Source organism: Bufo bufo, chromosome 7 (genome assembly GCF_905171765.1).
Source record: "Bufo bufo chromosome 7, aBufBuf1.1, whole genome shotgun sequence".
Taxonomy (NCBI): Eukaryota; Metazoa; Chordata; class Amphibia; order Anura; family Bufonidae; genus Bufo; species Bufo bufo.
In genome coordinates this window covers 173,199,057-173,221,500 of record NC_053395.1, presented here as the reverse complement: position 1 = coordinate 173,221,500, position 22,444 = coordinate 173,199,057, and the positions used below count along the sequence as shown (strand labels likewise).

At 43.6% G+C, this 22,444-nt stretch overlaps 1 protein-coding gene across 3 annotated transcripts in view; it reads left to right on the top strand.

The window, feature by feature from the left end:
• Positions 1–229: 229 nt before the first annotated feature.
• Positions 230–22,444, top strand: part of PCBP3 (poly(rC) binding protein 3) — a 67,730-nt gene continuing 45,515 nt past the window's right edge. For all 3 annotated transcript variants that reach the window (XM_040439227.1, XM_040439226.1, XM_040439225.1), the window contains exons 1-3: positions 230–298; positions 7,128–7,151; positions 11,724–11,756. In XM_040439227.1, coding sequence (XP_040295161.1) covers positions 230–298; positions 7,128–7,151; positions 11,724–11,756 — 126 coding nt within the window. The remainder of the gene's footprint in view (positions 299–7,127; positions 7,152–11,723; positions 11,757–22,444) is intronic.

Here is a 22,444-nt window from a genome sequence, read left to right as displayed (position 1 = left end):
GAACTTGCAAACCGCAAATTTGCTCATCCCTAGTCCTAAGTAGATTCTGGTTACTTAAAACCAACACTAGGGACCTTACTGCATACTGTTCTGGAATGCAAAAGTTACAGTCAGCTACAGTCAGAAATATTCGTTTTCCAGTGAAAAACATTATGTCACCTTTCTATCATATTATTTTTTGTGTTTCTGATGCAGGTGACCCAAAGAATTGCTATTCTTGACTTATACAATGGAGTCTAAAGTCTCGGAAGGGGGTTTGAATGTCACCTTGACAATCCGTCTTTTAATGCATGGAAAAGTAAGTGGCCAACACAGCTGTGATGCTGCACGTTAGATTATTATATATCTGTTATTGAGTAATATAAACACAAGCACATAGCCAATAGATAAGGAAGTGGAATATTACACTAAAGCCTCATGCACACAGTCTTATTTTTTTCTGCCTCTGATCTGCATTTTTTGCAGATTGGATGTGGACCCATTAATTTCCACATCTGTATGTCCGTATGTCTTTTCTGCAAAAAAATAGAACATGTCCTATCACTGTCCGTTTTACAGATGAGAATAGGCATTTTGACAATTGGGTCCGCGGTAATTGTGGGATGCAGGCGAGCACACCTATGTTCCCATTAGGCCTCATGCACACCAACGTATTTTGTTTCCGTGTCCGTTCCATTTGTTTTGCGGATAGGATGCAGACCGATTCATTTCAATGGGTCCGCAAAAAATGCGGACAGCACAACGTGTGCTATCCGCATCCGTATATGTCGGTTCCATAGCCCCGCAAAAAAAATATAACATGTCCTATTCTTGTCCGTTTTAGGCATTGTTACAACGGATCTGCAAAAAAAAAAAACGGATGGCATACGGATGTCATCCGTTTGTTTTTTTGCGGATCTCCAATTTGCGGACCGCAAAGCACATACGGTCGTGTGCATGTAGACTTAGGGACAGAGAAATAAGCCCCTGCCAGACACCTCTGGTGGTGACTTATTTCCCTTGACAAGAAGAGGATCCAACATTTACGACCCTGCTTTCCTCTGATATCTGTCATCAAAATGGTCAAAAATATTCAGTTCGATCCAAATAAATTTGCAGTGAATTTTGTTAATAAAAGGCTATTTCCTGGCTGCAGAGAGCCTGTATAGTGGTGTAGAACACTGTGCCTTGCAGTAACATGCATAGGGAGTCTGCTGTGGTAGTGAAATAATACTGTGAGTCTGTATGACATGCAGATGACAGGCGTCACTCTTAGAATCACTGCACACTTCACTTATTTGGGCAGTAACGGGGGCCAAAACTAACCAAATAACTCAAGTATCAACTCAGCCTTACAGGTCCATGTTAGTGCCAAGAAGAAGCGCACTCCTTTTACACCATTGTCAGCTGATTCCACATAGATTTCTACAGAACCTGTTCTACTAAACGCTTATACAAGTAGAGCCCCCCGACAGAGTGGAGAGAGTGTCAGCAGTAAGTTTGTGTTGACGTCACTGATTATTTTGCCCATCCTCTGATCCGTCAGAACAATAACCCACAAAAAACGGATCCTGTCTGTGGAGCATCCGCCTTCACTCGGTCAGCATTTGGTCAGTAATCCATCAGTATTGCTAATGCCAAAAAAGCCAGGAGTGGATCCAAAACATGGTTACGATTTTGAATTCTCGCGGAGAAAGCCAGGATTAGATTTCTTGCTGAAGGACACGGAGCAGTTCCTCCCCTGTGTGACTCCATTCGCCCAGGCAAACCAGATGCAGAACAGCGTGAGAGTGATGAGAGGGGTCGCACATGGCTTGCATACAGTACATGCCTCCAACATAATTCTTGGATCTCTACGTGAAAATAATGTATTTGCTGTAAATCGCGAGAGGGGCATAGTTGGATACATTGACTTCACAAGAGATACAGAGCAGCGGAGTTCAGCCACCTCTATTTGCTTCCCGCTGTTTACTGCTCCTGAATTAAAATTGGGGCAACCAGCTTCAGCTTCCTCTGATGTGTATGCCTATGGAGTCCTTTTGGTATGGCTTTGCACCACTACGTAATTTGGTCCATACAGCAGAAGGAGGTGTGCAATCACCCATCAATTTCCCCTAAAAAAGCCTGTTTCACATAAAAAATACAGCAGAAGGAGGTGTACCAACACCAATCAATTTTCCCCAAAAAAGCCTGTTTCACATAAACAATTTCACCACTACGTAATTCGGTCCATACCGGAAAAAGGGCTTTACCACATATAACTGCACCCCTGAACGGCAAATAGGCCCTTATTTTTTTCCACTACACAAGGCTTTTCAATGTATAAGTGCAATGCTGAATGGCGAATATATTTTTCTTTTGCCAAAAGACAGGGCTTTAGAATATATAACTGCACCTCTGAACGGCAATTAGGCCCTAATTTTTTTCCACTTTTACACTACACAAGGCTTTTCAACATATAAGTGCAACGCTGAACGGCAAATATATTTTTCTTTTGCCACTAATACATGCCAGACAGGGCTTTAGAATATGTAACAGCTCAGCTGAATGGCAATTAAGCCCTAATTTTTTTCCACTTTTCCACTACACAAGGCTTTTCAACATATATGTGCAATGCTGAACGGCGAATATATTTTTCTTTTGCCACTAATACACAGCAGACAGGGCTTTAGAATATATAACTGCACCGCTGAACGGCAAATAGGGCCTAATTTTTTCCCACTTTTACACTACACAAGGTTTTTTAACATATAAGTGCAACGCTGAACGGCGAATATATTTTTGTTTTGCCACTAATACAGGGCAAAAAGGGCTTTAGAACATATAACTGCACCGCTGAATGGCAAATATATTTTTTCTTTTTCCACTAATATACGCCACAAAAGGCCTTAGAACAGATAACTGCACCTCTGAATGGCAAATATATTTTTTCTTTCTCCACTAATACACGCCACAAAAGGCTTTAAAACATATAACTGCACCGCTGATAGGCAAATATATTTTTTCTTTTTCCACTAATACATGGCACAAAAGGCTTTAGAACATATAACTGCACCGCTGAACGGCAAATATATTTTACTTTTGCCACTAATACACAACAAAAAGGGCTGTAATTTTAGCACTTCACCACACAACAGCTAATAAGCCCTTTTTTCCCCACTGATACAAGCCAAAAAATGCTTTAGAACATATAACTGCGCCGCACAAGGGCAAATAAGATATACAAATATTTCCTTGCAATAAACCCTGTTAAAGGGATTCTGTCACCTTGTTTTAGCCTATAGAGCTGCGGACATGCACGGCTAGAGCGCCGCTAGCATGTCCGCTATATACATGTTCCATAGCGCTGTGTGCTTTTATTATGTTTAAAAAATGATTTTATAGATATGTAAATGAGCCTGGTAAGGAGCCCAAGGGGCTGTACTAACCTTCTTGGAGCCCAGCCACGCCCCCTGTGAAGGAGCCAGCACCGCCTGCGTCCTCCGAATCTCCTCCTTGTTCACAGTTAGATTGCCATAATCTCACGATGCTGGGCTCCTTCACAGGGGGCGTGGCTGGGCTCCAAGAAGGTTATTACAGCCCTTTGGGCTCCTTACCAGGCTCATTTTCATATTTTTAAAATCATTTTTTAAACTTAATAAAAGCACACAGCGCTATGGAACAGGTATATAGCAGACATGCTAGCGGTGCTCTAGCCGTGCATGTCTGCAGCTCTATAGGCTAAAACGAGGTGACAGAATCCCTTTAATGCCTGTTTCAAACAGCACTTGCACCATAATAAGAATGGTTTGCTGGAATTACAGAGCTGTATAATGGCAATTTGGATCCCCAGTCAGTGCAGCAAGGTGTAATAGGATTGTTCTTATTACCCAGGCTGTAACCTCCCCTACTGAACCCTGTTCAACATTAATGCTGTGGAATAATTCATTCCTATCCTTTCCCTATACCTTGAATACCTTGAATAATTTTGCCCTGCACTTGTAAATCGTTTTTAAGCACAATGAAGTTTTTTCGAACACTGTCCCTAGCGCCTGCTGACGTCTTTCCCTGCACTAAGTACACTGATAAATGTCAGAAGCTAAGATGGCTGAGGCTATTTATAGCGCTGTGACATCACAGGGCTGGCTCGCTGCTGTTTGGCTGCATGCATGGCATTATGGGTGATCCCGCCTTCCCAGAGTTCCTTTCTCCATGTCCTCACACTTGCAGCAGCCATTTTAGGAAAAAATGTGATTCGTTACCACGAAGCGTGAGGAAATTCGGCTTCAGCGAGAATCGAATTTTCTTCTGAAATTCGGATCGAATTCCACTTCGTCAGCTTCGATTCGCTCATCTCTAGTCAGGACACCACCATACACATTAGATGGTCACCTGGTCTCAACTGGTTCTTCCAGTCTAGTTCAGTCGACATTCTTCTAATGCAGGGATGCTCATTCTGCGGCGCTCCAGCTCTTGTAAAACTACAACTCCTACCATGCCCTTCTCTAGGCTGTCCGGGAATGATGGGAGTTGTAGTTTTGCAACAGCTGGAGGGCCGCAGGTTGAGCATACCTGTTCTTATGTGTATGGCCAGTTTAGGGCTAGAGACCAGGCAGGAGGACTTAGGAACCACTAAATCCCAAAGAGCTAATCTCCAAACATATATTGGAGTTCTCCCTTTATGTGAAGTTGAACATCATGTTTGGATATTGAGCTATGCTGCCAGACCACTTGAAAATAAAGGGGAATATATTTGATAATGGATTGTCGGGTCATGGACAGCCCTCCAAGTTAATTCAGTTCTCATGCTGCTAAATTCATGATGGTGCTAACTTGTTCATTGTACTTTCCTGACAACCACACCACTGGTACTAGTTGTTTTTGTGGTAAGTACAATTATCAACTTACTATTATCCTGGGAATTAAAATACCAATTTGATCGTTCTGGAACCGAAAGAGGCAGCGCCAAAACTTATAATGCGTAATGCTGGTCAGAGTCAAATTAGCACAGTCTCAGGCACACTGTATACTGTATCCATCTCTGCAGCAGGCTATCTGAAAACAAATCTCCCAGTTTCCCTTTTTCAGTAAATGTTGCTAATTTAAATGAGAAATTCTACCCTATTTCTATAAATGTCGCACCCATTAGCTTATTACGTGTCCAGTTTCTTTCATTATTCAAGAACAATATTACAATTAACCAGTGTAGAACAGAATGAAGGAAGGTTTTCATGAGTTTATGTACCACTGCTTGCTCTCGCTTGCTCATACAGCGCCTATATATTCTGTAGTGCTTTACAGACATTATTGTCATCACTGGGGGGGTGTATGAAGACTGGCATTTTTTACACCAGTCTTAGTAACAAACCCTGCTGGTTTACGATGCACCAGACACCAGACTAATTAAGAGGCAATAATTCTAGCACTTCATCAGGAGTTTCCTTTACCTGAAATTTAAATCTACGCCAACAAAGGAGCTGCCATAGATATCAGGTGTCCCCCATGGCCTGCACTTTCCCTACCAACTTTTTTCAAAAATTGCGAGGCTGGCGGAAAAGTTTAAAGAAGCCAGCACAGTGGCTTAGTGGTTAGCACTGGCGCCTGGCATTGTTGGGGTCCTGGTCCAACCAAAGACGACATCTGCATGGAGTCTGTATGTTCTTCCCGTGTTTGTGTGGTTTTTCTTCGGGTACTCCGTTCCTGCCACATTCCAAAGACATAATAATAATAGGGAATTCAGATTGTGAGTTCCACTTGGGAAAAGTAAGTGATGATAATGTCTGTAAAGTGCTGCAGAATAAACAGAAAGTCACAACTTTTGGTTCAAAATCATTCCCTATGAGTATGTCTCTGGAGTATGGGAGGAAGCCCATGTAAATACAGGAAGAACATACAAGCTCCAGGTAGATATTGAGTTTTGCTTAAATTTGAACCCAGGAACCCAGGGCCAATCTCTGAGCGACCATGCTGCCTGAGTTTTATAAGGTTTAACTTGGCTATTAATGTAAAATGGAAAATGCAAATGTGATCGCACACTACATCCAGCACTCTGCCCTCCATGCTGGATGAGACATTGGTTTATATTTTGGCCAAAGCATAGTAAGCCACTCACCGCGTCAAGGTCGTCTCATGAGTGGTCCCTAACTCTTGTTCCTACCTGTTCATGGGCCATGACAGCCACATAAAATCCAGGGAATGCAGGTCAGCATGCAAGCCAAGTACACTTTGCTTGTAACCCCGTCCGGTGCCATTACAGCTTTCATCGGATCCAGGGATGCAAGTACCAACATGCATGCTGAACCCACCATATACTTCTCCTGGAGCCAGATGGCTAATGGTAGGTTCTATACAAGCAGACTCAGTTTTATACTGACTTTAAAACCAGCCTCAAGGACAGATTAACTGGTCAGGTGTGCAATGACTCCAAGGAGATCGCCACGCCTCCAATATATACTACAAAGAAAAAAATGGAGGGCAGAGTGCTGGATGTAGTGTGCGATCACATTTGCATTTTCCGTTTATATATGTATTTCGCCATAGTGATCTGCACCTACAGGCAGGTTGTGCTGACCCAACCCCTTATTATTTTTTTCTTTGTAGTATATATTGGAGGCGTGGCGATCTCCTTGGAGTCATTGCACACCTGACCAGTTAATCTGTCCTTGAGGCTGGTTTTAAAGTCAGTATAAAACTGAGTCTGCTTGTATAGAACCTACCATTAGCCATCTGGCTCCAGAAGAAGTATATGGTGGGTTCAGCATGCATGTTGGTACTTGCATCCCTGGATCCGATGAAAGCTGTAATGGCACCGGACGGGGTTACAAGCAAAGTGTACTTGGCTTGCATGCTGACCTGCATTCCCTGGATTTTATGTGGCTGTCATGGCCCATGAACAGGTAGGAACAAGAGTTAGGGACCACTCATGAGACGACCTTGACGCGGTGAGTGGCTTACTATGCTTTGGCCAAAATATAAACCAATGTCTCATCCAGCATGGAGGGCAGAGTGCTGGATGTAGTGTGCGATCACATTTGCATTTTCCGTTTATATATGTATTTCGCCATAGTGATCTGCACCTACAGGCAGGTTGTGCTGACCCAACCCCTTATTATTAATGTAAAATGTTTGCTATTTTTTTATCTACTAATATACATTTTTGTTTACTACAGGAAGTTGGAAGTATCATCGGAAAGGTAAGAACCACTTCAAAAGCAACATTTGATATGACACTGATGCGTCTAGGTATTTACGGTATATACCGAAAAAACACAGGTGTACTGTATAGCGTATACTGCTACTACTGGCCTAAAACACATGGGAAGTAGTGCAGATAAAGGCAACTGATCAGATCAATGCATACGTTACACACAGGAGACTAAAGGACAGCTTAAAATTCATCTGAAATACACTACTCACAAAAAGTTAGGGATATTTGGCTTGTGGGTGAAATTTCAAGATGAACCTAAAATGCACTTTAACCTTTACAGGTGAACTTAATGTGACCTTCTCTAAACTTTTGAATGCACATGTCCAACTGTTCAATGTTTCACTACTTTTTGCACAACTTGCTCTAACAAGGAGCTTAAAGGGAACCTGTCATGTGGATATTTGATTATAATCTAACTAATTATATACAATCATTAACTACTAAAAAGTGCCTTAGATGTATTCACTTACTGGTGTGACAGATGGTTACCTCATAATATACACACACAAAGATGCCGCATGCCGCATGCTAATGAGCTAATTCGAGTCCAGCGTGATGTCATGGAGTCCAGCGTATATTTAATTCAGAGCTATAGCCACTCCCCTGCCCACCTGCTGCTGATTCATATGGAAACAAACTGTTATTCAGCAGCAGGTGGGCGGGGAGAGTCAGGAGCTCATGAATATTCAGGACTCATCATTATCAGCTGGAGCTTTCCAATACAAGATGTTGGCAGATTGACTGGGTCAATTAAAGAAAGTGACCCAGCATTTTGCTAAGCGAATCAGTCACTTATTTATGTTACCCTTAGTTAGGACACCATAAAACTGGTGACAGGTTCCCTTTAAATGCAAAATCTCCAAAAGGTGTTTGATCCATGAATCACCCAATAAGTTTCCTGGTTCAATTAGAATTGGAATTTAAACAGTCCTCCTCATCATCCTGTTCACATTTTGACATCATGAGACCAAGACGACACCTAACAATTGATCAACAGTACCTCGCCGTTGTGAGGCTTCAAGCAGGATGTTCTTAGGCTGAAGTGGCCACTGAGCTTAGAGTCTCACAGAGTGTCATCAGCAGGTTGGAGCAGAGATACAGAGAGACTGGAAGAGTCATAGAAAGGCATAGAAGTGGAAGTCCTTTGGTCACATCTTACACTGATGACTGCTTTATTGTGAACAATGCCCTGCAGAACAGGATGATGAATGCCACACAACTCCAGGCACATTTAAGGCAGATTAGAGCCACCCAATCGTCACGTCAGACCATTCGAACCCATTTACATCAGCATGGTCTGCGTGCTAGACCACCTGCAAGGGTACCTGACCAAAGGCGTCATCGTCTTGCATGGGCCAGGAGCATCTACGCTGGACGAGGGACCATTGGGTCTCAGTACTGTTCACTGATGAAAGTTGATTCACGCTGAGCAGAAATAATGGCCGCCAACAATGTTGGAGACATCAAGGAGAGCACTATGCATCAGCCACAGTTGTCACCAGATGAGCCTTTAATGGTAGTGGTGTTACAGTGTGGGCAGGTGTGTCTAGTCAATACAGAACTGCCCTACACTTTGTGAATGGTACAGTGTCAAGCCCATACTACTTAAATAACATCATTAATCCAGTCATTGTGCCTCTGCATGAACAACACAGGCCTAATTTCATCTTAATAGACGGCAATGCGCCATCTCATCAAGGTTGCATCATTAGGGAACGGCTGTTGGAGACTGGGGTACCTCAAATGGAGTGGCCTGCACTTTCTCCAGACCTGAATCCCATTGAAAACCTATGGGATCAGCTGAGTCGCTGTGTAGAGGCTCGTAACCCTGTAACCCAGAACCTCAATGACCTGAGGGCCGCCCTTCAAGCAGACAATAAGTCGACTTGTGAACAGTATGAGACGTTGTTGTCAATCTGTAATTGATGCTCCAGGCCACATGACAAGTTTTTGAGACATTAACATTTTTTGCGGGGGTATACCCACCACTGGTGTTGCTTTAGTTTCAATAAATTGTTTGAGATGAGGAAATCACTATTGCTGCTTCTACTTATATGCCCTTCTTTCATGATATAATATCACTGTAGTGGGAACTTTTTATGTTTTCCATGAATTTCACCCAAAAGCCAAATAGCCGTAACTTTTGGTGTTTGACCGTGATGAGGTTGCCATGCAGACTGGTTACCAGTGGCAATGTGTTGTTGGCAGTTTGCATGTGCACTACCCCTTTAAGGTTTGCCTCCCTGCTGTTTGGTGAGCAAGGGGTTAATCTTCTTGCTAGTGGGGATTAAGGTGTTTCCTGGGTGTGGCCACGGGCTTGATATATACCTGTGGCTTGCTGGCTGCGTGCATTTATACTACAGCCTTGTGATGGAGCTTTGCTCCTTGCCTGGGTGTTTTTGAATAGTCCTTGAGGGCCACCTTATGGAACCTAAATTGTCCTCCCTTATGTACCCTCCATGTATCTTACCCTCACTTGCATATGTGCTGTGGGTTTCTTCTTGTTGGTTGTTTCATGTCTGGGCTGTTGTTGGTGTTGGTCCCTGCATGTATGCTAGACGTCACCCTGTATGTTGTTCCCTCCGGAAGGGGGTAGGTTTCCCGGAGGGGTGAACCATTTGCCAGGTGGTGCAGTTGCTGGATTGCTGGTTCCCATGTGTTAGTACGTACTGCATCTGTATGGTGTTTGGATTGCTGTGCGTCTGTTTGGGTTCCAGTTAACTTCTGGTGTGTTCTTTGTTGGTCACTTCCGGCAGCTGCGGCAGGTAAGTGACCAGGTTTACTGTTGTTTTGGTTCAGTTGTTTCTGGCCACTGGTTACTTACCTGTCATTCCACTTGGTGTGTTTTCCCTTTGTTGCTAGGCCCGTGGAGACACTGGTTCATCTGTGTCTTGGATGAACCTGGTTGTCTCTTGTCCCTGTCTCCTAACCTCAGGGAAATTCAGGGATTTCAGGGTTCTGAGATTCCAGTGTATGGGCCCTCCTACCTTAAGGGTCGGCTCATACAGTTAGGAGAACAGGGCCAGATTTAGGGATGCTATAGGAGGTGACCAGCTTCCTTTTCTTGGCAGTCTGGCCTAGCTGCTATCAGTTATCCCTCTTATATTGTACGGTGGGGGGTTTCACCCACTCCCCATCGTGACAGGTATGAGAATAAATGCTAAATGTAAAGAACAAGATGGGCACACAGCAAAATTAAATTACAACCAATAGTTTCTTACCAATTATTTCCGGGTTTATATTAAAAGTGTTGTTTCAAGTTTAGAAGTTATTCCCTATCCTCAGAATAGGGGATAGCTAACTGATTGCCGGAGGTCCAACCATTAGGACCCCAACTGACAAATTCTCTATGGGACCACCACAAATAGGTGAGCACTGTACTCTGCTATGTCCAGCTGTCCGATAGAGAATTAATGGTGCAATAGGGAGCATGCCCGACCTGCCACTCCATCAGATCAGGGAAACGAGTCCCCGATTCTTGGTCAGACGCCCAACAATCAGTTAGTTATCCTCTCATTGTTACAAAAAAAAATATCCATCAATCCATTTATCTATTTATAGATATCTCGAAATCCCCAAACTTTAATGGGGTTGTCCAGCAGTTAATACTGATGACCCATCATCAGGATAGGTCATCAATATCTGATCGGCGGGGGTCCAACGCCAATCAGCTGTACTTCGTCTCAGAGGTGCAGTGTAATACAAGTACCCTCTCCATTCAAGTGAATGGAGTGAGTGCTTGTAATTATACTATGCTACCGCTCCATAGGAGACAAGGCGTAGTGTGAAGACCAGGAAGTGGCGCTCCATGTTCCAAGCTCCTCCTTGCCTCACAGCTGATCATCAGGGATGCCGGGTGTTAGACCCCTACCGATCAGATATTGATGACCTATCCTGACGATAGGTCATCAATATTAACGCCTGGACAACCCTTATAAATGTAAGGGTACAGCCACATGAGGCAGAATTTCCACTGCAAATTTTTTTGCTGAGGATTTTGCAGTGTTTCTGCAGCAAAATACAAAATGAATCCACTGTGAAATCTGCATGTATTTGTCGAAGATTTTGCTGCAGATTTATTGTAGATTTCACCCGGTACAATGCCAAATGGAAGTCTGCGGTGGCAAATCCATGTGTGAACATGACCCTAATGGTTTATGAAAGTCAAAATGTTTAGCAGTTAAAAAATGTATAAAGAAACTCAGATCACACTATGACAGACTGTCTATATATCCATGGGCATAACTATAGCCATAGCAGCCAAAGCACTTGCTATGGAGCCCAGAGATTGGGGGGACCAGGGGAAATCAGAAGCAAGAACATTGTTCTCATTTGTGATGAATAACAATTTGGTGGCCTTTTGCTATAATGTGTTTTTTTTTTTCTGATATATTGTGCTATTATGCATATCTTGCTTCCCATGCTGCTGTTTTAATTTTCTTACACTAGGTGGTGGGGCCCCTTCTTATTTTTCTGTGGGGCCCTATCAATTATAGTTATGCCCCTCTATATATCTACAGTATCTAGGTTTGTAAAATTATTTTTTTGTTTTCTTTAGAAAGGAGAAACTGTGAAAAAGATGCGGGAAGAGGTAAGTAGCATTCGAAAGTCCTACCAGATATATAGTCAGAGGTTTAGATATAAGAGATGTGGAGATTTTGGTCTCACCTGGCCCTAAAGCCTGTGGTAGGTTTGCACTTTTTTGATGAATTGCTTTTTTTTGGGAGGAGGGGGGGGATGGAGTATTTTTTGAGGCAGATTTTCCTGCAAGTTTTTCAGCTTAAGCCAGAAGTGGATTTGAAATGAAATGGAAATATATTCTAATCTAATAATAATCTATTCAGAAAATTTTGCTGTCCTGTCACAACAAACCCCATTCTTGAAAATTCCAACACACAAAAAACTTTTTCTTGCTGTGATGTTGTCATCTTAAACCTGCCCCTTTGTGTGCAGGTTTAAACAAATCTAAGGGGCAGATTCAGTAGAACTGACTTTGTTGCCCATAGCAACCAATTGCAGAACAGCATAGTAACTAATCACAGCACAGCATTCATTTTTCAAGAGCAGAATTTGCTTACTTTAAAGGGGGTTTCCAGGCTTTTAATATTGATGACCTATCCTCAGGATAGGTCATCAATATCAGATCGGGGGGAGGGGGGGGTCCGATACCTGATCAGCTGTATGAAGAGAAGGCGCGTGCCATCTTCCATCTCTTTTCCTGCTTGCCATAGACATAGCAGCAGCGAGCAGGAAGAGAGACTGGAGACTGCACGTACCTTCCCTTCATAAAGCTGATCAGAGGGGTTGCCAGGGGTCGGACCCCAGACGATCTGATATTGATGACCTATCAAGAGGATTGGCCATCAATATTAAAAGCCTTTAAATAGAGATCTTTACTTTTGCACCATCCTATTTGAATCACCCTATATTATACACGTCCATGACATGTTCTTTGGTGATGTCCTCAAGGAGCATAGGATGGTTTGTTCCTATCTTTTTGCTTCCACATTTTAATTCAAGTCTTGCAGTGGTGTACAAAAAAGACAAATCTGAAATGCAAATGCAAATTAATGCAAAAAGCAAGTGCATATATCTGTTGTAATTTACACATTGAGTTCTGCCCGGAGCCAGTCAAACATTTCCAGGACATCTGTTCTATTTTTATATAGAAATGCTTCAAAGCATGAAAGCTAAGAGTAGACCAAGCCCTCAGCCCAGAACAGTATTGTAATTGAATTTTATTGAGAGTTTTCTTTTCTCTTCTTATTATTCTATTATAAAATAGGCATGTACTTTATCTAAGTGGCCATAAGCAGGATGGGACTGATCCACTAGAATTCCAGAGGATCCTTCGGTGGGTTCAAGCTTTGAATCCATAGTGGGACCCAAAGGTCCAAGAGAGATACCCATTTGGGTGCCTTCGGAACCAATCACCTGCCATAAGGGCAGGGTTCAGCAACCTTCGGCACTCCAGCATGCTCCATTCCCTTCTATGAAAGTTCAGAGAACAGTTGAGCAGCTTTGCATGCTGGGAGTTGTAGTTTCACAACAGCTGGAGTGCCGAAGGTTGCTGAACCCTGCACTAGGACTTATTTATTTGATTCAAAACAGACTTTATTGATGATATACGGGTTGTGCCTAAAGAATGCCGCTGGTGGGTCCAAGGAACCCATGACACTGGTCAAAAGCTTTAGATATAAAAAAAAATTGATAGAAAACATTTAATAAATTTTAGTCTGTGTTACTTGGTTCATATTGCCATCTCTTAGAACAGGATGCAGAATGAAATAACGACAGATCCACTGATGTGAACTATAAACCTGATATTTCCCTATTGCTGGGCATAATTAATAGCCTGTGGGTATGGGGGAGGGGGGGGGGGTGTTTCCCATGACTCCATTTACTGTTTAACCCCTTAAAGACTGGGCCTATTTTAATTTTTGTTTTTGGGATTTTTCCTCCCCACGTTCCAATAGCCATAACTTTTTTATTTTTCCTGTTCACATAAACATATGAGGGCTTATTTTTTGCAGTACAAGTTGGATTTTTATTCTGCAGCTTAGTACGATTGCGGCGATACCAAACTTGTATAGTTTTTATTTTGTTTAATTACTTTTATGTGCCGGTACTTTCACTGCGGGGGCTCCGATCGGAAGGCAGAGGTAACTGCATCCCTCTGCCTAACTCCACAGGGGTTAACTGAAGGGGGCGGCACGATCGCCGCCCCACTTCATTGCGGCCGGGTGCCGATCAGCTGTTTGAAAAGGCACCGGTGCTTGCAGTAGCGCCACTGATTTCTCTCAGCTTTCCCTGGGCCATGTGATGTCAAGTTCATCGGTCACACGGCCTAGGCGCAGCTCAGCCCCAGAGCTGCGATACCAAACAGCAGCTATCAAATGGACGGCGGAATCCTTGGTGAGCAGGTAGAAATCCACAACACTACTGTGAGTAGTGATGGACGAACATCAGCCAGGACGTTTTGTGAACGCGCGTTCGCGATCAAATGTTCGCGAACCGCGCGTTCGTGACGGGCCCCATTGACTTTAATGGCAGGAGAACATGAAAAACCTTCAGGTCATATTTGCAGCCACCAAATACTTACTAGAAGTGCACAAATAGTCCCACAACATGGACAGTGACATACCAGAGGGGGACCATTGGCAAAAATTACCACAAAAAATATGTATTTTAATCAGGGGCCATTCTTATGCGTCTTAAAGGGAAACTCTCAAAAATGTGCCCTGCTGGAGCCTAGAGAAATTGTATTTTAGGCCATGGGAGTACAGGCCCCAAAAATTAGGCATTCACCTGACAGAAAATAACTGGTGATGATGTGGTTAGAGGTACATTAGGTGGTCACTGGATACAAATTTTACTGTAGGCCAGCCCCAAAAATTAGGTATTCACCTGACAGAAAAGAACTTGTAATGATGGGGCTAGAGGTATATCAGGCGGTCGCTGGATACAAATTTTACTGTCGGCCAGTACAGGCCCCAAAAATTAGGTATTCACCTGACAGAAAAGAACTTGTGATGATGTGGCTGGAGGTACATTAGGTGGTCACTGGATAAAATTTTTACTGTAGGCCAGTACATGCCCCAAAAATTTGACATTCACCTGACAGAAAAGAACTTGTGATGATGTGGCTGGAGGTACATTAGGCGGTCACTGGATAAAATTTTTACTGTAGGCCAGTACATGCCCCAAAAATTTGACATTCACCTGACAGAAAAGAACTTGTGATGATGTGGCTAGAGGTACATTAGGCGGTCACTGGATACAAATTTTACTGTCGGCCAGTACAGGCCCCAAAAATTAGGCATTCATCTGACAGAAAAGAACTTGTGATGATGTGGCTGGAGGTACATTAGGCGGTCACTGGATGCAAATTTTACTGTAGGCCAGTACAGACCCCAAAAATTTGACATTCACCTGACAGAAAAGAACTTGTGATGATGTGGCTAGAGGTACATTAGGCGGTCACTGGATGCAAATTTTACTGTGGGCCAGTAGAGGCCCCAAAAATTAGGCATTCACCTGACATAAAAAAAGGTCTTTTATGCCGTTATATATACTGTACATAAGACAAGGACCATTTTTTGTTCTTGTTTATGGCGGATATGTGTGGGCTGGCATGAGGAAATTCAATTACACGTGGTCGTCACAGGTGTTGAATTCCTCAGAGATCCATGCCTCATTTATTTTTAGAAATGTGAGGTAGTCCACACTGTCATGAGCAAGGCAAGTGCGCTTATCTGTCACCATCCCCCCTGCTGCACTGAACTTCCTTTCGGACAGGACACTCGACAAGGGGCAAGCCAAGAATTCCATGGCAAATTGTGCCAGCTCTGGCCACAGGTCAAGCCTGCACACCCAGTAGTCCAGGGGTTCCTCGCTTCTCAGAGCGTCCACATCGGCTGTTAACCCGATGTAGTCGGACACCTGTCGGTCTAGGCGTTCCCTGAGGCTGGATCCGGAGGTCAGCTGTCGATGGGTTGGCTGAAAGAATGATCTCATATCCGAAGTGACCAACACATCTTCAAACCGCCCTCTTCTTGCAGGCGCTGTTGGATTGGTAGCCGCACCTGTTTCGCTGTGGGTGGAAATTCCTCTGCCAGTGCCTGCAACAGAAGAATGCAGCATCTCTCACTGCAAGGTCTGGAAATTCTGCATTCTGCCAGCCCCCTGTGATGCTGGTAACAGGTCCGCCATTTTGTGTTTGTACTGGGGGTCTAAGTACATTGCCACCCCGTACTGGTCCTTGCCCTTTATGCTTTTTATACAGGGGTCCCTCTTCAAACACATGAGCATGAAGGCCCCCATTTGCACTGAACTGGAAGCGGTGGAGCGCCCTGGCCTCTGCTCTTTGCCCAGGAGAATGTCGTCCTCGGTCTCCTCCCCCCAGTCACGGACAACACCAGGGATCCCTGAAAAGTTTAAAGTCCCCCTCAAAGCCTGCTCTTCTTGCTCCTCCTCCTCCTCCCCCCAGCCACCATCCTCCTCTGATTCCTCTTCAGACTCCTGCTGACTTGTCTCAGATGGAGTAGCCCCCCTGGGAATTCAATCAGCATTGTGACTTCCTCATCTTCCTGCTCCTGCTACTCGACGGCTTGATTAATGACATGACGCAATGCACGCTCCAGAAAGAAGGCGTAAAGGTACGATGTCACTGATGGCACCCTGGGTGCGACTGACCAATTTGGTGATCTCATCAATTGGCCACAGAAGTCTGCATGCGTCGCACATGAGCCGCCACTGGCACGGTGAAGAGAAACCAAGCTCCCCAGAACTTGTCCTGCTGCAGAGTTCGTACAGGTAATTGTTAACGGCATGTTGCTGCTGGAGCAGCCTATGAAGCATATACAAGGTGAAGTTCCAGCGCGTCAGGCTGTCACAAATCAGACGTCTGACGGGCAGGTGGTGTCGCTGCTGAACGTCAACAAGGCGAGCCATGGCCGTGTAAGATCTTTTAAAATGGCCAAAGATTTTCCTGGCCTGCCGCAAGACGTCCTGGACCCCGGGCTATTTGGCAAAGAATCACTGCACGACTAAGTTCAGGATGTTTCAGCGCGCTCATCAGATTGGCACCGTTGTCACACACCACTTTGCTAACTGTCAAATTGAGCGAGGTTAGCCACTGATCGGCCTGTGACCGCAGAGCTAAAAGCAGTGCAGGACCGGTGTGGCTCTTGGCTTCCAGGCACAACAGCCACAGCATGGCAACGTCTCCCCTGGCACGTCCAATAGATTTTGGGGAGCTTGGGGGGTGCAGCGGAAGAGGCGGTAGCAGTGGAAAAGGATGAGTCAGCCAAGGATGGAGTAGGAGGAGGAGAAAAAGAGGCAGGCCTGCATGCAATCAGTGGCGGTAACACCAAATTCACACGGGAGCCATGGGTTACATGCTTGACGGCCTTCAGAAGCTTCAACCATTGGGCATTAAAAGTTATGTACCTTCCCTGCCCGTGTTTGCTAGACCACGTGTCTGTGGTCAGATGTATCTTGGCACCGACACTGTGTGCCAGAGATATATTAACTTGCCGCTGAACATGGCCATATAGCTCTGGGATGCCCTTCTGGGAGAAATATTTCCTTCCAGGGACCTTACATTGCGGTGTGCCAATGGTCACAAATTTTCTAAAGGCCTCCGAGTCCACCAGTTTATATGGCAGTAGTTGGCGGGCTAGCAGTTCCGTCAAGCCAGCGGTCAGCCATTGGGCAAGAGGGTTATCCAGCGTCATCAACTTTTTACGCTCGAACATTTGGGCCACGGAAGCCTGCCTTCTGCCAGATGAACGCGACAACGGCACGGTGGAAGGTGGAGTGGAGGACAAATGGGAGGAGAGAGGAGAAGGAGAAGAGGCAGGACGTGGAGCACCGGGAGTGTGGCTTTGTGGGTTCTGACAGCGTTGCTCCCACTAGGCTTGGTGATGGGAGGCTAGGTGCCTTCTTAAAGCGGTCGTCCCTAGGTGAGTGTTGGGCTTACCGCGACTTAGGGGCGGACATACCGCCTGTGCAGCTGGTTCAGCTGGGAATGCAAATGATCCTTTAGGAGCAACGGGGGCGTTACCATTACACCTAGAGGCTCTGTTCCCTCTGCAACTCCCGCTCCCTGTCTACTTTGACAGGGCCTGGCAGTGAAAATGTCATCACAGCTGGCCCTGTGAAAGTGCAGAGCACAGCTCCACAGCAGCAGCACAATGTAGTGTCACAGATTGTTCTGCTGGTCTGTGTAGGAGGAGGAGCGGTGTGGCCAGGAATCTGCTGTTCTCCTCCTCCTACACAGACCAGCAGAACAATGTGTAACACTACATTGTGCTTCTGCTGTGAAGTGCCGGCGGCTGAGGAACATGAGGAACTAGGTGAGTATATATTTTTTTACTTCCTGTGAAGGGGGCACATATCTGGGCATAGCTACTGTGAAGGTAACACATATCTGGACATAACTACTGTGAAGGTGGCACATCTGGGCATAACTACTGTGAGGGGGCACATATCTGGACATAACTACTGTGAGGGGCACATATCTGGGCATAACTACTATGAGGGGGCAAATATCTGGGCATAACTACTGTGAGGGAGCAAATATATAGGCATAACTACTGTGAGGGGCACATATCTGGGCATAACTACTGTGACGGGCACATATCTGGGCATAACTACTGTGAGGGGCACATATCTGGGCATAACTGCTGTGAGGGGGCACATATCTGGGCATAACTACTGTGAGGGGGCACATATCTGGACATTATTACTATGTACTGGCACAAAGGGGGAATACTTACTATGTGGGGGCTTTAAGTGGACTGGTTGTGCATAGTTATGCTTTGGGCAGAGTTAGAGGCATGACCTACTATGAAAAAAATATATATACATATAGAGTTGAGCGGACACCTGGATGTTCGGGTTCGACGGGTTCGGCCGAACTTCGGAAAAAAGTTTGAGTTCGGGACCCCAACTTGACCCCGAACCCGAACCCCATTGAAGTTAATGGGGACCCGAACTTTGGAGCACTAAAATGGCTGTAAAAATGTCATGAAAATGGCTAGAGGGCTGCAAATGGCATCAAAATGTGGTTAAGAGCATGGCAAGCGCTCTGCAAACAAATATGGATAGGGAAATGACTTTAAATAACATAAAATAAGTAAAAATAAAAAATAATAATCTTGATCTAGGAGGACGAGGTCCATATGGAGTAGGAGGTTGAGGAGGCGGTGGATGTGGCGGTGTAGGTGGAAGCGGCGGTGGAGGAGGTAGCCTACACTGCTTTTTGGTTTTAAATGTATTTTTATTTTTTTAAATTAGGGTACACCCCAAAAGATTGGGAAATATAACCTGTGATAACCCCCTGTAGTCGTGCTAAACACACGTTCAGACAATACACTGGCTGCAGTTTGCAGAGCGCAGGCCAGCACCTCCAAGGGGTAAAGGGCAAGCTCAGGCCATGTGCCCAATTTGGAGCCCCAGTTGTAGGGGCTGACCCCTGTCAGTCAGTTCGTGTAGGCATGTGCACACTTACTGCCCCACCATGTTACACGTCCCCGTGATGTTCACGATCCAATTTAATATCTGCTCTATCAACTTTCGATGTTCTTTTCTGCGCCTACCATGGTGATCACGGGTGGCGGGGAATCAGAGTTCCACGCCGGAGAGGGAGCGTGAGAAAGAGAGACCACATCCAAGCGAGGATTCATTTTTTCAAATTTTAAATTATAGAGTGGAATTATGAGACAAATTATTAAACCATAAAAGTGGGACAACTTTTTAAAGTTTAAGCATTGAATGAAAGGATGTGCCGCGCATTAATTAATGAAGAATTTATCAAATTTTATTCCATGTCAACTATGCAGAGCAGGGGTTTCTATCCAGCAAAATTTGAAAAATGTCACCTGACAATGTAATTGACGATTTTTTAAAATGTATGTTCCTGTCACCTATGTAGAGGTGCCCCAGTGACATCCACCATCCATTTCAATATCTTCTCTATCAACTTTCGATGTTCTTTTCTGAGCCTACCATGTTGATCACGGTTATCGGCAAATCAGGTTTCCACGCCGGAGAGGGAGCGTGAGAAAAAGAGACCAAATTTAGGGGAGATAAATTTATTTTAAAAAATTGGGATCGAGCAGAAATGTGGGAAAAGCAGTTAAATCGCAAATGTGGGCCAAATTACAGAAGCCCAAATGTGGGCCAGAAGAGTAAAGCGGAATTATGGGAAAAGTTATTGAGGCGATAATTTGGGACAAATTACAGAAGCCCAAATGTGGGCCAAAAGAGTAAAGCGGAATTATGGGAAAAGTTATTGAGGCGCAAATGTGGGACAAATTACAGAAGCCCAAATGTGGACCAAAAGAGTAAAGCGGAAATCTGGGAAAAGCTGTTAAAGCGCAAATGTGGTACAAATTACAGAAGCCCAAATGTGGGCCAAAAGAGTAAAGCGGAAATGTGGGAAAAGCTGTTAAAGCGCAAATGTGGTACAAATTACAGAAGCCCAAATGTGGGCCAAAAGAGTAAAGCGGAAATGTGGGACAAAGTATTGAAGTGCAAATGTTGGCCAAAAGAGTAAAGCGGAAATGTGGGACAAATTATTGAAGTGCAAATGTGGTACAACTTGTTAAAGTTTAAGCATTGAATCAAAGGAGGTGGCGCGCATCAATTAAAGAAGAATTTCTGAAATTTTATTCCCTGTTACCTATGCAGAGCAGGGATTTATTCACGTCTAAAATGGTATAATGTCAACCCAAGAATGTAACAGAAGAATTAGTGAAATGTATTAACCTGTCTACTTGGTAGAGCAGGGGTCTATGACAGAAAAAAATTGTTTATTGTCACCCGAAAATGTTAGAGAAAAATTATTGAAATTTATTAAGCTGTCAACTAGGTAGAGGAGGGCTATATTACACCCAAAAATTTGTGAATTTCACCCAAAAATGTAACAGAACTTTATTTTTTATTTTTTTTACCTGTCTACTCGGTATAGCAGTGGTACATCACACCCAAAAAATGGTGAATTTCACTAGAAGATGTAACTGACAATTTTTTTTATTTTTTTTACCTGTCTACTAGGTATATCAATGGTACTTCACACCAAAAAAATTGGTGAATTTCACCCAGAAAATGAAACAGACAAATTTTTAATTTTTTTTTACCCATCTACTTGGTATATCAGTGGTACATCACACCCAAAAATTGGTGAATTTCACCAGAAAATGTAACTGACAATTTCTTTTTTTTTACCGGTCTACTAGGTATAGCAGTGGTACATCACACCCAAAAATTGTTGAATTTCACCCGAAAATGTAATGTGACAATTTTTTATATTTTTTTCGGTCTACTAGGTATAGCAGTGGTACATCACACCCAAAAATTGGTGAATTTCACCTAAAAATGAAACAGACAAAATTATTTTATTTTTTTACCTGTCTACTAGGTATATCAGTGGTACATCACACCCAAAAATTTGTGAATTTCACCAGAAAATGTAACTGAAAATTTTCTTCTTTTTTTACCAGTCTACTAGGTATAGCAGTGGTACTTCACACCAAAAAAATTGGTGAATTTCACCCAAAAATGTAACAGACAAATTTTATTATTTTATTTTTTACCCGTCTACTAGGTATAGCAGTGGTACATCACACCCAAAAATTTGTGAATTTCACCAGAAAATGTAACTGACAATTTTTTATATTTTTTTCGGTCTACTAGGTATAGAAGTGGTACATCACACCCAAAAATTGGTGAATTTCACCTGAAAATTAAACAGACAAATTTTATTAATTTTTTTACCTGTCTACTAGGTATATCAGTGGTACATCACACCCAAAAATTGGTGAATTTCACCAGAAAATGTAACTGACAATTATTAATTTTTTTTTTTACCCGTCTACTAGGTATAGCAGTGGTACATCACACCCAAAAATTGGTGAATTTCACCCGAAAATGTAACAGACAAATTTTTTATATTTTTTTACCCGTCTACTAGGTATTGCAGTGGTACATCACACCCAAAAATTGTTGAATTTCACCTGAAAATGAAACAGACACATTTTTTTTTTCTTACCCGTCTACTAGGTACAGTACAGACCAAAAGTTTGGACACACCTTCTCATTCAAAGAGTTTTCTTTATTTTCATGACTATAAAGGCATCAAAACTATTAATTAACACATGTGGAATCATATACATAACAAACAAGTGTGAAACAACTGAAAATATGTCATATTCTAGGTTCTTCAAAGTAGCCACCTTTTGCTTTCATTACTCCTTTGCACACTCTTGGCATTCTCTTGATGAGCTTATATATATCAGTGGTACATCACACCCAAAAATACGTACAAATCATTTTTTAATTTTTTATTTATGAGGTGGAGTTCCATATGGAGTAGGAGTTTGAGGAGGCGGTGGACGTAGCGGTGTAGGTGGAAGCGGTGGTCGAGGAGGACGAGGTAGCCAACACAGGTTTTTTTTTTTAATTTTTTTTTTTTAATTAGGGTACACTCCAAAAGAGTGTGAAATATCCAAAATACAAGAATGAGCAATTGCGCTGCAGTATAACAATGGCTGGTTAGTGCCGGTATACATGTCTATTCTGCACAAGGTATGGACAAGTCCTGTGGGATCCATGCCTGGTTCATTTTAATGAACGTGAGCTTGTCCACATTGGCTGTGGACAGGCGGCTGCGCTTGTCTGTGATGACACCCCCTGCCATGCTAAACACACGTTCAGATAATACACTGGCCGCAGGGCAGGCCAGCACCTCCAAGGCGTAAAGGGCAAGCTCAG